Source organism: Oncorhynchus kisutch, linkage group LG10, assembly GCF_002021735.2.
Source record: "Oncorhynchus kisutch isolate 150728-3 linkage group LG10, Okis_V2, whole genome shotgun sequence".
NCBI classification, from domain to species: domain Eukaryota; kingdom Metazoa; phylum Chordata; class Actinopteri; order Salmoniformes; family Salmonidae; genus Oncorhynchus; species Oncorhynchus kisutch.
In genome coordinates, this window is record NC_034183.2 from 18,919,083 (window position 1) to 18,937,016 (window position 17,934).

The 17,934-nt window shown below is 42.0% G+C and overlaps 1 protein-coding gene across 1 annotated transcript in view; it reads right to left on the reverse strand.

The window, feature by feature from the left end:
• The window catches only part of LOC109897857 (RNA polymerase II elongation factor ELL), a 47,301-nt gene that overhangs the window by 1,004 nt on the left and 28,363 nt on the right, over positions 1 to 17,934 (reverse strand). Inside the window, exons 6-12 of the mRNA XM_020492470.2 lie at positions 15,707 to 15,831; positions 4,243 to 4,369; positions 2,624 to 3,206; positions 2,167 to 2,233; positions 1,836 to 2,007; positions 1,629 to 1,673; positions 1 to 1,539 (exon numbers count right to left, since the gene is read on the reverse strand). The exon at positions 1 to 1,539 is cut by the window's left edge and continues 1,004 nt beyond it. Of these exons, the coding sequence (XP_020348059.1) occupies positions 1,423 to 1,539; positions 1,629 to 1,673; positions 1,836 to 2,007; positions 2,167 to 2,233; positions 2,624 to 3,206; positions 4,243 to 4,369; positions 15,707 to 15,831 (1,236 nt within the window). The 3' untranslated portion in view covers positions 1 to 1,422. The remainder of the gene's footprint in view (positions 1,540 to 1,628; positions 1,674 to 1,835; positions 2,008 to 2,166; positions 2,234 to 2,623; positions 3,207 to 4,242; positions 4,370 to 15,706; positions 15,832 to 17,934) is intronic.

Here is a 17,934-nt window from a genome sequence, read left to right on the forward strand (position 1 = left end):
GGGATTGAGAGCTTAGTGAAGAACAGTTTACAAAACATTACAGCTTTTCTGATCATTTCAGGGGCTTTCGGGACACGTTGAAGAGCTGTAATACTGTAGCCTGGCAGATACACAAGAAGGATAATTGAGTCATCCACTCCACTTGGAAGATGTGAGGCTGGTCCTGGGTTAACAGTCACCTTGACAATCATATTGATGAACAAACACGGGGTTGAAAAAAAAAGGAAAAAAACTTGTTTAAGAGCAAATTGTTTGTATTGACTAAAGGGAAATTATAACCAACATATTCCACTACATTGCACATAGAAAAGTTACAATGGTAAATGCTGCTGCATGGGGTATACTAATATCTTACAATTTATGATTTAAACAGACAACATTATGTTGAAGCTGATTATTCCATCTTCCCTGTTTGCATTAGGTGATACAATTTTGCCTGAGGAGTGGGTTTTGCACATTTCTGACAGTGAACTGGCTTTACAATTGCGTAGGGAAGCTGAAAACAACCTTGCCCCACAGCAGATCGGCATAGCCAAGTACCATCACTAACTATAATTACAGTTTACCATGACCAATTATGAAAAATACTTGACCAGCCTGTGTTAACCCTTTATATTCATTAAGCTCCTATCAGCCGAGGATGCAGCTGCTCTTCCATGATGTCCTTCTGGTTAAGACATATGAACAAGAAGTAAGAAAAGCCAAACAGAGGCACCTGTGCCTGACTGGAGTTTTTATAGCATTGTCTTTATTAATTGATGGGGAGTTGTATCTCTAAAAGGAAACAAATTATGAACAGCAACAGATGGATAATTTGATGGCAGCTTTTGCATAAAATACTGGCTGACATTCAAGATGAAGAAAAAAACAAGACACTGCCTTGTAGTACTGATTGAGGAGTGTAAAATTATAACAGATCTGGTTACCCCTATGTAAGTCCAAAAAGAAAAAAATAAATTAAAAAAGAAAACATAGTAAAATAGTTGATCAGAAAACGTGATATCACAATCCATATTTTCTCTGAAACTATTTGCATTTGGCTTAAGATCTGCTGACTCCCTTTTCAGTGTCACTATCACCCCCCAGTCTACAAACCAGGAAAGGCTGTTTGGAGATGTCCAAAGAATGTGGATTTTCCATTTCTACTCTTTGAGAAATCTGTGTGCACTAAGGTGGGCTGAGAGTATGAGAAACACCACCACAAAGCTTTTCCGGATGCAATGTAGCTACACAACGATCTGGCCAAACATGCCACAGTCTTAAAAAAAGAAAATATAATGTGGTCTGCTTTGTCCTCACTAGTGCTTTTGGCCCCAATGAGGGGAATACTCCCTTCATGGCATCTTTAATAAGTACTTTTAGAGCAAGCAGAATCCAGTTTCTTTCTGTCTGGTTTCCAGAGAGAAAAGAGTAAATGTCAAACTAGTGCCAGTTATGAAGTTGCTGATGATCATATTCTGCTATAAGTTTCTTTATATGTGCCAGTTTGTTGTGTAGATATTCACAGCGATTCTTCTCTTGGCTATAGTTTCGATTCGTCTGAGGGATAGAAAAACAATCAGTATTTGCGCAGAAATTCCTTGAGCAGCTTTACAAAAAGGAAAAAAGAAATCAGATGCAAAGCTTACCTTTTTTATTTTACGATATTCTTGGAGTATCTGATTGTGGATTGTCTGTAAAAGAAAATACAAAACGATTTATAAAATGGATCAATCAGTGATTTCATTCAAATTTTAATCCTGAAGTCGAACATGAAAACAAAAACTCCGGACGGCACCATAGTGCAGCTGAAGTGCTTAGGCAGAACAGTAGTCACAATGCTCCAGGGGGTGTACCTTGTACTGGTCTGTGCCTTGTTGGAGCTGCTTGAGCTCAGTGTCGAGCACAGTGAACTGCCGAGTGATGCCCTCTATCCGAGAGTGGAGGCCACGGTACTCACTGTACTCAGTATTAAAGTCATTCTTGTAGGTCTGACGCTGCTCGGAAGAGCCAATCACGGTATACTTCCTGTTCAGAGGGGGGGGAGAAATGCAGAACTAAGAAAGAGGAGTGATTCAATGAAATACCTTTCAATTACACACTTTCCATGTCGTCAAGATCTGTTGCTGGAAACAGTCATTTCATTATACATGTATTGTGGTTTTGTAAGAAGAAGGAAGCGCTTACGATAAATAGTCTGCCTTCTCAGTCGATGACGAAGGAACACTGGTGTTGTTGCACATTCCATTGAGATCTGAAAGGAAGCACAAGGTGACTTGGTAAGATAACCCTTCTCCATTGAAGCCGATACATGAAGACTCACTATTTATTATCACTTACATCAGTCAGGGCTTCCATTCACAAGAACACAGACTGCAGTAATCTAGGTATAGTGTTCATATATACATTTGATCAATTCATGTCAATTGGGACAAAAATCTGATATTTGAACTGTAAGGATGAGTATGTGTTGTCTTTCCATTGTGCAAAATGTCTAATGAATTACCCGATTTAAAACTCATGAGCTGGAATCATGCTTAGCAGTAGAGGTCCCCAATTTTGCCAATCGGTCACCTGATTTAACTGAGTACCAACGTGATTACTACAAACAATTACTATAGATATCTATACTATGACAACTCACCTGTGCTCCTGTGTGGAATACTGCTGCTCTTCAGGTTGTCAGGGCTGGAGGTGATGTCACAGGCCTTTCTTGGTTCAGGAATACGCTCCTCCACTCCTTTCCTCTCCCTCTCTTTCTCTCGCTCCTTGGACTTTTCCTTGTCTTTGTGTTTTTTGGACTTCTTCTTGGACTTGCCGTGCAGGGAAGGTGAGGAGCTCTTACCTCGGGGCCTGTCGAGGCCCATGTGTCTGGGGGACGAGTGGCCCAGGCTTGGTACGGACAGTGCTGCAGGCCCAGAGAAGACAGGTGGCTGGCTCAGTCTCTCGGCCATGGCTGCCTCCTGGTTCTCACAGTCCCGGCCATTGTGGCTGGAGTCATTGCTGACGTCAGAGAGTGGGTCGAAGGGCCGGGGGATGTCCAGCAGGGGGAGCTGGGAGCTGGATGTCACACTGTCTCCTACTGCAGCGACCACGGCCCCGCTCACCTCCTTCCCATTAGAGGAACTCAGCTTGCCATTTACTGGTCCCGCTGCCTTGTTGGCGAGGTGTGATATCCTGGGCTTTTTGTTGGCCAGTGGATCGATGAAATCCGCAGCCGGTCGTTTCTGGCAGAAAGAGTTTGAGGCACAAAATGAAACTGGGAATGTGGACTCATTTCACCTCTAAGGATTCTGAGAAAAACTATGAGCTATAGTTTCTATTGATGACACATCAAGATAAAGAATATATACAAAAATTTAGTTAATGTGCTTTGCTGGTGAGAAGCAGAGGAGAAGGTCAGAGTAGTCAGAGTGAAAGGGAACTCGGCTACACTGAGTGTATGATAACCGTGCCCTTTCCACACAATGCATGGTATTGTATTACTAACAGACTTCATTTGAACCGGCCTACACTAACAACTTTAGAAGTGGCTGACCTAATCACAGTGGAGCAGGAAGTCCTTGGTTCTGAAATAATACTAGGCCCAGTTTAAAGCCCTGTGGATCGGCACAGCTCCTTAACCTGTTCAGTTTGGCAGAACTCCTCGAACGTCTCTCACCAAACCAGACTGGCCACATAGACAACTGCTCCGCTGTGGGTTTCTGTTTACAGCTAGTGTTCCTCAACACCATTGCACGTTTGTGTGTACGAAGGAGGGGGAGACTGGAGTGTGTATTTGCTGTGTAAGGGAGGGAACGGAAGGGAAAGGACATGAGGTGTCTGAGGTGAAAACCCAGAGGGGAAGGAGCTAATAATAAAATCTATAGTAACTCCACAGAGAACAATGAGACATATTTCCCTGGATGTATAAATGCTCCTTGCTTGTTCTGCCCACTATGACTAATTTGTTCCCATTGGAAACGACAAGCTGTGGTCTCTCTTGATTTAGTTATAAAAATCTTTGGTAACTCCTCCTTAGAGGACGCTCTGTGAGGACAGTGGGGAGGAGGTGGAAAAGAATAAAGGGGTGGAGGAGCATGGCGCGTGTAGCTCAGTTGGTAGAGCGCAACGCCAGGGTTGTGGGTTCGATTTCCACGGGGGACCAGTATGGGGGAAAAAGTATGAAATTCTACACCCCTCACTACTGTAAGTCGCTCTGGATAAGAGCGTCTGCTAAATGACAAATGTAAGAAGGAAATGGAGGAAGAAGAGTAGGCTTACCTGCAACGGGGAGCTGCTGGACAGCTCTTTGGGAGGGCTCACTGGAACTGGGACCTCAACTGGAGGTGGCGGAGCCACTGTGGTGGTGGTCGTGTTCTGAGTCTGACTTTGGGCCTGACTCATTTTCCTAAAACAAAGCAAGTCACAAACTGAGTCACCAATATAGCATGATGCATTCTTGACTAGGCTACTAATGTTAGACAAAATGCAAAAGGCAAGTCTTCGCATATAGGCCTATGACAAAAATCACGTTTTTGCTAATCCGTTTCCCTCTCACACACACACACACACACACACACACACACACACACACACACACACACACACACACACACACACACCCATGTGCTTCTGTGGGAAAAAGATCAAGGTCTATACAACATTTAATGCACATATATATATATTTTTTTAAAGTCAGAGCATGGCCTGTCATGTACCATCATCATTGCATCCTGGTGGTACACACTGCCAAAGAGTTTGACTCTAAAATGACAGTGTACATAAAAGGAAAAATCCGACCACACTGAAAAATAATTTTAAAAAAGTGGTTAAAAAAAACAATGTTTGGTGAACAAATGTTTCATTTTGGCATTATAATAAGATTGGTAGCAACATGGAAAATCTTTGGAAACCTGTTGCAGCTCAAGTCGACAAAAAAAAATCCACAATGCAATTCTCTGTGCTGACTGGCTAGCTAGGTAGCCAGCCAGCAAATGTAGCTACACACAATAATCCCAAAGACAATATCAGCATGCAAAGTAACTAGTTCACTGTAAAATCACCTAAACAAACTGCACTATAAATTTAGAAGTCTAGCCCATTTTTTTTCCACAGCAAGAGAGTTGCCATATTAATACAATAAACCCTTTTTCATTATCAAGCCAATTAAGAATATAGTAGAAACTTGTAACCGCGTTAAATGCAGTAATTATTATATTGTGAAAAAAACCACATTGTGAGCTATGACATGAAGTAATATGAATATGTTGCAGGAGAATCATTTTCCCTTATTTAACTCGCCAGATCATTTCCCATCAATGGATGTCGATTTAACTCGATTGAATGCTATGATTAAGCAATAAGACACAAGTGGGTATGGGAGCCAAGTGGTTAGAGTGTTGGGCCAGTAACCAAAAGGTTGCTGGATCGAATCCCCGAGCGGATGAAGTAAAAATCTGTCGTTCTGCCCCCGAACAAGGCAGGTAACCCACTGTTCCCCGGTAGGCCGTCATTGTAAATAAGAATTTGTTCTTAATTGACGTGCCTAGTAAAATAAAAGGTTAAATAAAAATATTGCCAATATACCACGGCTATGGGCTGTTAAGCATGACACATCACGGAGTGCATGGATACAGTTGTTATCCGTGGTATATTGGCAATCTACCACAAATCCCCAGGGTGCCTTATTCCTATTATAAACTGGTTGCCAATGTAATTGGAACAGTAAAAAGTATATTTTTGTCATACCCGTGGTATAGGGTCTGATATCAAATCAGGTTAGTGAAATGCTTACTTACAGGCTCTAACCAATAGTGCAAAAAATGTATTAGGTGAACAATAAGTAGGTAAAGAAATAGAACAGTAAAAAGACAGGCTATATACAGCAGTAGCGAGGCTATATACAGCAGTAGCGAGGCTATATACAGCAGTAGCGAGGCTATATACAGCAGTAGCGAGGCTATATACAGCAGTAGCGAGGCTATATACAGCAGTAGCGAGGCTATATACAGCAGTAGCGAGGCTATATACAGCAGTAGCGAGGCTATATACAGCAGTAGCGAGGCTATATACAGCAGTAGCGAGGCTATATACAGCAGTAGCGAGGCTATATACAGCAGTAGCGAGGCTATATACAGACACCGATTAGTCAGGCTGATTGAGGTAGTATGTACATGAAGGTATGGTTAAAGTGATTATACATATGATGAACAGAGAGTAGTAGTAGTAGTGTAAAAGAGGGGTTGGCAGGTGGTGGGTGGGACAATGCAGATAGTCCGGTTAGTGCGGGAGCACTGGTTGGTCGGCCCAATTGAGGTAGTATGTACATGAATGTATAGTTAAAGTGACTATGCATATATGAACAGCTTTCAGCCCAATCAGCATTCAGGGCTCAAACCAGGTTTATAACTGTAAATAAATCCCCTTTGCGGATATGCATAACCATAGATAAATCTATGACAGGAGAGTTTGAGTGATGAAAGTTGGACAGAGGATCTTAATCTCTGAGCAAGAAATACTTGGACGAACATAATAAATTAATGCTAGGCTATTTTCTGGCAAATGTGCTGTTATTTGCCAGATGTTAAGACTACAAACCATTATAAAATAGCCCATTTGTGAGATTGACTTGTCATTTCAATAGGCATAGGCTACAGACTGATTGCAATTCAACTTTGCCATTGTTTGCTTAGACAAAGGCAGGTAGCCTATAGGCCTACATCTAATTTCAGATTGTCTAAGCAACTGTAGACTATATGTAGTCAAGATGTAAACTCAATGATTTAGTAGCGTGCTTAGTTCAAGTTAAGATTTATTCAACATGAATAGCGAGGCGATTTTGAGGTAAGAAGTGCTTGTGTTTCCCAAACCATGCTGGAATAGGCTACTGAGGATGGGGTCATAACTTTAAATCACGGAGTTAAATATTAATGTATACGAAGTGAATATGCTTGTCAACAAAAGTATTTAACTTGTAGCCTAATCTGACAACTACGTTCTAACAACTGCCATAGAGCTTCCAATTTTATTAACTAAACATGTCCCTTAATAATGGCATAATAACATTGAAGTTTGGCTATTTATTCAATTGGTTTGACAGCTACAGGTAGGCTACACAAGTGGCACAAATTGATTTGCAATGACTTCAGTGATATCGTCATTTCAACACATGTATTGTATCAAATGGTTACTCACAATGGCATCTAAATTAATAGGCTACTTGATGGCCAGAGGAAAATGTTCCAGTCTCCACATTTAATGTCAGTTTCATTGAGGACTTTTGTCCATGAAAAGAACCACGCGAGGGAGTTCCATAACATCTTTCTCCAAGGTGGCATAGCAGTTCAGACGTCTTTTGTCCTCGTCTTGTCGTGTCCTGTATATATATATATATATTTACAACTTTTTCACATACATTTTATTTTTATTTTCCATCAACTCATCTTCAAAACACTCTCCTGCAACCCGCCTCACCAATGTATATTTATAAAAAAGTATTATTTACCTCAGATCTGTAATCCTCCAAGAAGCTAGCCAGAAACTCCAGGAGGCTGGCCTGAAACTAGCCAGAAGCTAATCCAGAAGCTAGTTGGCTCCTTTACTGGCAAGTCGTTGGTGTTCAGCTAACCACAGTTTGTGGTCATCGGCTATCCTTTGGCTCGAAAGTCTATCGCCAGTTCTGTACGGCGCAGCGCGGCTCGGAGCGGAGCATACCGGACCAATTTTTCTCTCCATGTCCCTGGATTTCGACTGCTCTCTGGACATTCATGCCCGGATCTCACAGCTAGCTAGCTGCTATCCGTGTGACTATCGGCCTTCGTCGATTCCGGAGCAAACATCAATTGTTCCGGAGCTAGCAAGCTCCGTCAATCACTCCTGAGTTCCATCAATCGCACCTGGGCTGCAGTCGCCTATCCGGACCCGTTTTGCTGCCTTCGCGGAGCCCCACCGGGCCTTCACAACTGGACTGCCGACGTTATCTACCCGAAGGAGTTATTCGGCTGGCTCCTCCGTCGCGACGTTACCTGAACGCCCATCTGCGGCCTGCTAACCGTTAGCTGTCTTACCGGCTGCTATCTGAATAGACAATCGGACAATTTTTTAAAATTATTTTTATTATTATTATTATGTTTTCTTCTTGGGCCTCTATAACTATATCTATTGTTTTTATTTTTGTTGTTGTTGTGTGATTTGGATTGATCCCCTCTACCACACGGAACCCCACTAATCTACTGACGGAGCGCAGGAGGTGGCTAACAACAGACCTCCATCCTATGCTAGCTTGCTACCGATGCCCTGGCTAGCTGTCTAAATCACCAACCAACCTCTCCACTCACCGGACCCTTTTGATCACTCGACTAAGCATGCCTCTCCTTAATGTCAATATGTCTTGTCCATTTCTGTTCTGGTTAGTGTTTATTGGCTTATTTCACTGTAGAGCCTCTAGTCCTGCTCACTATACCTTATCCAACCTATTAGTTCCACCACCCACACATGCAATGACATCTCCTGGTTTCAACGATGTTTCTAGAGACAATATCTCTCTCTTCATCACTCAATACCTAGGTTTACCTCCACTGTATTCACATCCTACCATACATTTGTCTGTACATTATACCTTGATGCTATTTTATCGCCCCCAGAAACCTCCTTTTACTCTATGTTCCAGACGTTCTAGACGACCAATTCTCATAGCTTTTAGCCGTACCCTTATTCTACTCCTCCTATGTTCCTCTGGCGATGTAGAGGTGAATCCAGGCCCTGCAGTGCCTAGCTCCACTCCTATTCCCCAGGCGCTCTCTTTTGACGACTTCTGTAACCGTAATAGCCTTGGTTTCATGCATGTTAACATTAGAAGCCTCCTCCCTTAGTTTGTTCTATTCACTGCTTTAGCACACTCTGCCAACCCGGATGTTCTAGCTGTGTCTGAATCCTGGCTTAGGAAGACCACCAAAAACTCAGCCATTTTAATTCCAAACTACAACATTTTCAGACAAGATAGAACTGCCAAAGGGGGCGGTGTTGCAATCTACTGCAAAGATAGCCTGCAGAGTTCTGTCCTACTATCCAGGTCTGTACCCAAACAATTTGAACTTCTACTTTTAAAAATCCACCTCTAAAAACAAGTCTCTCACCGTTGCCGCCTGCTATAGACCACCCTCTGCCCCCAGCTGTGCTCTGGACACCATATGTGAACTGATTGCCCCCCATCTATCTTCAGAGTTCGTGCTGCTAGGCGACCTAAACTGGAACATGCTTAACACCCCAGCCATCCTACAATCTAAACTTGATGCCCTCAATCTCACACAAATAATCAATGAACCTACCAGGTACCTCCCCAAAACCTTAAACACGGGCACCCTCATAGATATCATCCTAACCAACTTCCCCTCTAAATACACCTCTGCTGTCTTTAACCAAGATCTCAGCGATCACTGCCTCATTGCCTGCATCCGTAATGGGTCAGCGGTCAAACGACCTCCACTCATCACTGTAAAACGCTCCCTGAAACACTTCTGCGAGCAGGCCTTTCTAATCGACCTGGCCGGGGTATCCTGGAAGGATATTGATCTCATCCCGTCAGTAGAGGATGCCTGAATATTTTTATAAAATGCCTTCCTAACCATCTTAAATAAACATGCCCCATTTAAGAAATTTAGAACCAGGAACAGATATAGCCCGTGGTTCTCCCCAGACCTGACTGCCCTTAACCAACACAAAAACATCCTATGGCGTTCTGCATTAGCATCGAACAGCCCCCGTGATATGCAGCTGTTCAGGGAAGCTAGAAATCATTATACACAGGCAGTTAGAAAAGCCAAGGCTAGCTTTTTCAAGCAGAAATTTGCTTCCTGCAACACTAACTCAAAAAAGTTCTGGGACACTGTAAAGTCCATGGAGAATAAGAACACCTCCTCCCAGCTGCCCACTGCACTGAAGATAGGAAACACTGTCACCACTGATAAATCCACCATAATTGAGAATTTCAATAAGCATTTTTCTACGGCTGGCCATGCTTTCCACCTGGCTACTCCTACCCCGGACAACAGCACTGCACCCCCAACAGCAACTCGCCCAAGCCTTCCCCATTTCTCCTTCTCCCAAATCCATTCAGCTGATGTTCTGAAAGAGCTGCAAAATCTGGACCCCTACAAATCAGCCGGGCTAGACAATCTGGGCCCTTTCTTTCTAAAATTATCTGCCGAAATTGTTGCCACCCCTATTACTAGCCTGTTCAACCTCTCGTGTCGTCTGAGATTCCCAAAGATTGGAAAGCAGCTGCGGTCATCCCCCTCTTCAAAGGGGGGGACACTCTTGACCCAAACTGCTACAGACCTATATCTATCCTACCGTGCCTTTCTAAGGTCTTCGAAAGCCAAGTCAACAAACAGATTACCGACCATTTCGAATCTCACCATACCTTCTCTGCTATGCAATCCGGTTTCAGAGCTGGTCATGGGTGCACCTCAGCCACGCTCAAGGTCCTAAACGATATCTTAACCGCCATCGATAAGAAACATTACTGTGCAGCCGTATTCATTGATCTGGCCAAGGCTTTCGACTCTGTCAATCACCATATCCTCATCGGCAGACTCGACAGCCTTGGTTTCTCAAATGATTGCCTCGCCTGGTTCACCAACTACTTCTCTGATAGAGTTCAGTGTGTCAAATCGGAGGGTCTGCTGTCCGGACCTCTGGCAGTCTCTATGGGGGTGCCACAGGGTTCAATTCTTGGACCGACTCTCTTCTCTGTATACATCAATGAGGTCGCTCTTGCTGCTGGTGAGTCCCTGATCCACCTCTACGCAGACGACACCATTCTGTATACTTCCGGCCCTTCTTTGGACACTGTGTCAACAACCCTCCAGGCAAGCTTCAATGCCATACAACTCTCCTTCCGTGGCCTCCAATTGCTCTTAAATACAAGTAAAACTAAATGCATGCTCTTCAACCGATCGCTACCTGCACCTACCCGCCTGTCCAACATCACTACTCTGGACGGCTCTGACTTAGAATACGTGGACAACTACAAATACCTGGGTGTCTGGTTAGACTGTAAACTCTCCTTCCAGACCCATATCAAACATCTCCAATCCAAAGTTAAATCTAGAATTGGCTTCCTATTTCGCAACAAAGCATCCTTCACTCATGCTGCCAAACATACCCTTGTAAAACTGACCATCCTACCAATCCTCGACTTTGGCGATGTCATTTACAAAATAGCCTCCAATACCCTACTCAACAAATTGGATGCAGTCTATCACAGTGCAATCCGTTTTATCACCAAAGCCCCATATACTACCCACCATTGCGACCTGTACACTCTCGTTGGCTGGCCCTCGCTTCATACTCGTCGCCAAACCCACTGGCTCCATGTCATCTACAAGACCCTGCTAGGTAAAGTCCCCCCTTATCTCAGCTCGCTGGTCACCATAGCATCTCCCACCTGTAGCACACGCTCCAGCAGGTATATCTCTCTAGTCACCCCCAAAACCAATTCTTTCTTTGGCCGCCTCTCCTTCCAGTTCTCTGCTGCCAATGACTGGAACGAACTACAAAAATCTCTGAAACTGGAAACACTTATTTCCCTCACTAGCTTTAAGCACCAACTGTCAGAGCAGCTCACAGATTACTGCACCTGTACATAGCCCACCTATAATTTAGCCCAAACAACTACCTCTTTCCCAACTGTATTTAATTTTAATTTATTTATTTATTTTGCTCCTTTGCACCCCATTATTTTTTATTTCTACTTTGCACATTCTTCCATTGCAAAACTACCATTCCAGTATTTTACTTGCTATATTGTATTTACTTTGCCATCATGGCCTTTTTTGCCTTTACCTCCCTTCTCACCTCATTTGCTCACATTGTATATAGACTTGTTTATACTGCATTATTGACTGTATGTTTGTTTTTACTCCATGTGTAACTCTGTCGTTTTATCTGTCGAACTGCTTTGCTTTATCTTGGCCAGGTCGCAATTGTAAATGAGAACTTGTTCTCAACTTGCCTACCTGGTTAAATAAAGGTAAAATAAATAAATAAATAAATAAACTTCCACTTCAAATTCTCTCTTGGCCAGCCCCCGAGACCAAAGAATTCAGCACGTGTAAAAACCCTTCGCTTTATATGGTTTTCCATGAGAAAAGTTGACATTGGAATGAACAGAATTTTGCAAATATATCCAATGCGCTCTAGAGCACCTATAGTTGTTTTTTCCTGTGCTTTGTTGCCTGATTTCTTGATGTGCATCAGTTCTAGCGCGTTAATGTTTTATGGAAGAAAGGTTGGAAATAGGTGTCTCCATAATGACAACGTGAACGCGATTGGGCGACAATCTGCTGGGTGGGGCGTTCCTTCATTCATTGGATCCATATCTCCTTTCTATAATATCTCTAGGGTTTGGCACCATGCGATGCACCCCCCTGGACTAAAGGGGCAGACAAATAGGAAACATTTGCAATACCCTCTGTTAAATTACACATTTCCTGAGGTAAGAATATCTAAAAAATCATTAATAAAAAATAAAATAAATAAATATGATCAATGGCTCATTCGAGAGTTGTGACATCAGATAGTATTGAAATCTGACATGTATGATAGACGTTTTCGCGATCTTAGTCGTATTCTTATTAACTTCCAATGTAGTGAAAGAGACTTCATCACAGTGCTACATCATGCTGGATGGATTTCTGCCTGCTTGAATACCAATAACTCACAGATACACATGAAAACATTAAATGACCCAGGTAATCAACAGATCAGAGATGCACAAAAAACAACATAACATTCAACAAACATTTTTGTTAAGGAAAACACTTCACTGCTGTCCTCGATTCAAAATAGCTCATGTGATTATAATTAGGCATATAAAATATTGTACATGTAAAGTGTAGCCTACATGTCTATGTAATATTGCAGTGATTATTATTTAGGTAGCAGTGCCAGTAGCCTGTGTGTCAACAAGATTATATTTACATGTATTTGTAAGAGTTATTTACAAGATTTTGGCTCCACTTCTCAACACAAATGTAATTCTACATTTCAAAAGGGGGATTTTTTTAAATGTGAGATTCAAACCCTTTCCATAATCTGCGACAATTACGCAGAGCTAGGCACTACATAGAGCTATTTGACCAGTCAGTCAAGCATGAGATCTAGTTGTTTTTTTGTCAGAACATGCCATTCGCTTTCAGGAACAAGTGTTGGATTATGTCCAACTACATCAACGAGTTTAATTGGATGATATGGAATTTGAATCATATATAAAATCACCACCAAATCAAATCAAATTTTATTTGTCACATACACATGGGTAGCAGATGTTAATGCGAGTGTAGCGAAATGCTTGTGCTTCTAGTTCCGACAATGCAGTAATAACCAACAAGTAATCTAACTAACAATTTCAAAACTACTGTCTTATACACAGTGTAAGGGGATAAAGAATATGTACATAAAGATATATGAATGACTGATTGTACAGAGCAGCATAGGCAAGATACAGTAGATGGTATTGAGTACAGTATATACATATGAGATGAGTATGTAAACAAAGTGGCATAGTTATGGCTAGTGGCTAGTGATACATGTATTACATAAGGATGCAGTAGATGATATAGAGTACAGTATATACGTATGCATATGAGATGTAGGGTATGTAACATTATATTAGGTAGCATTGTGGCTAGTGATATATTTTACATCATTTCCCATCAATTCCCATTATTAAAGTGGCTGGAGTTGAGTCAGTGTCAGTGTGTTGGCAGCAGCCACTCAATGTTAGTGGTGGCTGTTTAACTACACCAGCGGTGCAGGTTAACACAGAACTAAATCAGCCAGGTTATCGGCGGGGAACAGATAACATAGTGTGTGCTCACGAGCAACTACTTTGACGGTTTTAAATTACTAATGCGCATTGAGATGGAGAAAAAGTTGAAAACAAACCTTTTCTAATGTTCTGTTAAGGGATTTTTTTTATCAATAATGACTAATTATGTATACATTTCAATCAGGACTGACTAATCAGAATACTTATGTTACTGTATAGAAGAATATATGAATATTCTTTTAATCCTAGTACTGAATGTGTGTAATTATAATCAAGAATTAGAACAATGACTGTCTGTTCCTTGGTAGAAACGAATATACTTATTGTCAGACTGGCTAGAATGCTTATCTACACAGGAGGACCTTGGCTCGGTCATAAATTATCTAAATTGATGGGAACGATGTAGGAAGACTTGAACTAAACTGCCATTGTACCGGAGTGGAGGAGAGATAGTTCGAAACCTAATGACGCCATTTTCAGTTTATAACCTGTTGTAAATTGTATCATGTTAAGTACTCTCGAGAATAAACGCTAGTGCTTGATTTTGAGACTGGTATCCGCCCATTTTATGCAAATAAGTTTCTTACAAATCCTTAGAAATGGGCTGAGTGTATTAATTTAATTGGGTATTAAACATATAGGAATTTAATTCCTCTAACATGTTCACAAGTAGAGCCCCATTGAGTTGGCAAGTCTGCAATGAAACTAGTACTAGGTGGTTGTGTTAATTCATAACACCAACTCCAAGGTTAACTCTATTCCCTGTTCCAATGGACCTGTGACATATTGGCACATGACAGCATTATGGTGGCCTTGCTCTACATTGTTATTTTCCTCAACTCAATGCCATTTAGTCTCAGACAGATACAAATAAAACTGACCTGGTTTAACACAAGTCAGACATCGTAAACAGATCATTGACAAAGCCTTGGGTGAGATGCTAAATTACAGTTGCATAAAAAAATAGAAAGGGTGTGTAATGTGTACATAAACAGAAGGTTATTTGTGTATGTTGGTAGTGTGGACAGTAGGGGGCAGTGGGATACACTGGGGAAATCTCCAAACCCCACACCGACAGAGAGCGAGTGGTAGGGAGGAGAGAGAGAGAAAAAACGAGAGTGCGCTAGAGGGGTGGGGAGAGCAGACTAGGGGAAAGGCTAGCTGCTGTGCTCTGGTCAAGTCCCAACTGAAGACAAGCAAGCCTGGACCTTGGACCAGTGCCACCTCACACATGGATCAGCATGTGCTGGAACAGTGTTGCATCACAGGCCTTCCGATCATTTTGCTCACTACTCTTGCGTGACTACAGCTGGTGTTCAAACTTTAGGGGAGGGAGGGTGGTCAGCTCATAAGCTAGCCAAGCTTAAAGTCCAGTCCAAAAAGACATATGGTTGAAATATATTGCTTTGGGATGACTTCCACAGAAACATTTAATAATTGAGTGTGTGAAATATTCCCTGCTACATTGAGTCCAACAAAGTTTGGGTCAACTCCGTAAACCCAGCTAAGACCTCTGCAATGCCTGCTCTAAATTTAGCTGGGATGTGCATTTCCTTACTGCCCCAGATCTTAAACAGCTTTTTCCCACTGGGTCCCACCAATCAAAGCCAGCTAGTTCTGTCAACAAAACAGGGCAGAGGGAATACTCAGAGCAGGGATCCACACAGAGAGCGCAGTGCCTGGTTTCAGACTAGAATCTACTATTCGCTGAGCATACCTGGAGCTCCTGGGATTCTATGGAAGTTAGTTTAAACCAAAACACAAAGCAGAGGTGAAACTCCAGAAACCAATGTGGGGATGATCCCATTATTGCTGGTTTATGCTGCTGGCAGTTATTGACATGTGGAGCTACACACAAAAGCATTGGTTTAATATGGCATGCGGTATAGTAATATAGCACCAACTAGCACATACCGAACAAGGATCCGCTTCAGAAGTTGCTGGTCTCCCTCAGTGTAGCCTGGCCAGTCCTTCTGAATGTCCTTAAACAAAGAGTCCTTCAATGTGAAGGTGTTGTCTCTCCCATTTAGGTTAGCCACCTAGAGACAAGTGACAGCAAGCAGCGTATTACAATAATGCCATGATGCAGTATTCTGGAAAAATGCATTTCCTAAGCCTGTTCTCAAGAAATGCACCATTATTAAATACCCTGCACCACTGGCAGTGACTGACTTGTTTGCAGTGGGCTTCAGGGCCAGCTAGGACTTACCTGTAACTACAGGCTAAGCCCTGGCTCTAAGTGTCTTGAAGGCTTGGGTCCTGTGACTAATTTATCAGTTGTGGGACAGAGCTCAGAAGGGCCCTCTGTTTGCCAAGGTCCAGCATACCCAACCTGTTGTGAAAGGCATTCTACCTTATGAGCATGGGTGTTATAAGATGGGTGGCACCGGCCTGAAATATGATTGACCCCATGTGAATTGGGGGGAGGGGGCACTAAGGGTGGCCAGAGCGCTGTCAATCTGGCTCATCTTAGAGAGAAAATACAGTGCGTTTGTTCTGGCAGTTTAGTGGGCTGGCTTTGGGGCCAATGTTCCCTCTATTTCCAGCACCAAGCAAATTTCAGGTCTGCTGAGCACAAACTTGGATGTTTTGAAAAGCCAGTGCCACTTCCAGCGTGGGTTCATTGTGAGCACAGAGGCTGTACCTGCTTTAAATTAAAACTAACTAGGGTTGTCCCGACTAAAAAAATTATCTTGGTCAACCAAGAGTAGTCTGTTCTTTCGACCAATCGATTGGTTGAAATGTTGAAATGTGTATTTTTCCATATATAGACATCCTATGTGTTTTAATCAAAATAACTATATGCACTGAGCTTGTATGATGTTTTAAGCGAACTGTTCAATTAAATAATTAAGACACAAAAATGACTAGATTTAGTCTGACTGCACTGACGAGCAACCGTTGTCTCTCTTCCCTGCTGCAGCGACCAAAACATCAGTGTGTATCGTGCTGCTGAAGCTGCATCATAATTACAGCCATTTCTGACTGAAAAGTTGTTACAGAAATCCCTAATTTGTTTAGGAAAGACAATCCCTCAACCCTAGCTCTCTTTACGTGATGTATACAGATGACCAATAGGGCCTGACCTATAGCATATCATAATCACATAAATAAACCGATTATAACAAACTCTGAACACATAACAGCAAAATTAATGCATAGAACTTGACAAATAAACCTGAAACGGGGGAATGTTTACTGGTTGCTCAGGAGGTAAAGGGGAAGTCAGATGTGTGGAAAACAATTAACTTGTGGAAAATACTGATCAAGAAAAAGGAGCAAGTGCTGCATCCATATTAGGTGTGTCAAACAGGTGCTGTTTGGTTACAATAGAACTTTTCTGAGCGATTGGAACGATGTAAAAAATAAATAAATAAATGAAGCGTACCAGAGAAGCTGTTTCTTACAGCTAATACTAAAAACAGTCATTCATTTGTGAATGTAATTTCTGAAATGGAACAGTTTAGGCCTATTTAATATTCAATGGTCACTTTGCTTTTTTTATAAAAAAAAAATGCTTGATTGCATTTCAAATCATGAATGACTGTATGCGGTGTTATGACGAATTAAAAATGAATGATTGATACAGTAGCCTATAAAAGTATTGAAATAAAGACCTAAGTAAGTTACGGTATTAAGAATTAACAGGATGCACTCTTAGGCCTACAGCTTGATGGTGGTTATACAAGGCTGGGGCCTCCCAAGCGGTGCAGTAGTCTAAGGCACTGCATCTCAGTGCAATACCTGGTTCGAATCCAGGCTGCATCACAGCCGGCCATGATTGGGAGTCCCATAGGGCGGCGCACAATTGGCCAAGCGCCGTCCGGGTTTGGCCGAGGTAGGCAGTCATTGTAAATAAGAATTAGTTCTTAACCGACTTGCCTAGTTAAATATATATATATATATATATATATTTTTTAAGGCTGCTATACTATACTAAGCCTACTAAACCTATTAATGATAATGAAATTAATTATCATTAGCAATAACAATAAGGAGATCAAGGTTATAATTATGAACAGTGTAAACACAAATTTAATTATAAATATTACCAGAGGCTGGTCTAACGGAAAAAAAGTGAAGCCTTTATTACAGCATAGCAAAGATTAAAAACAGACTAATTTGTGGTTGCCTGAGGCTTG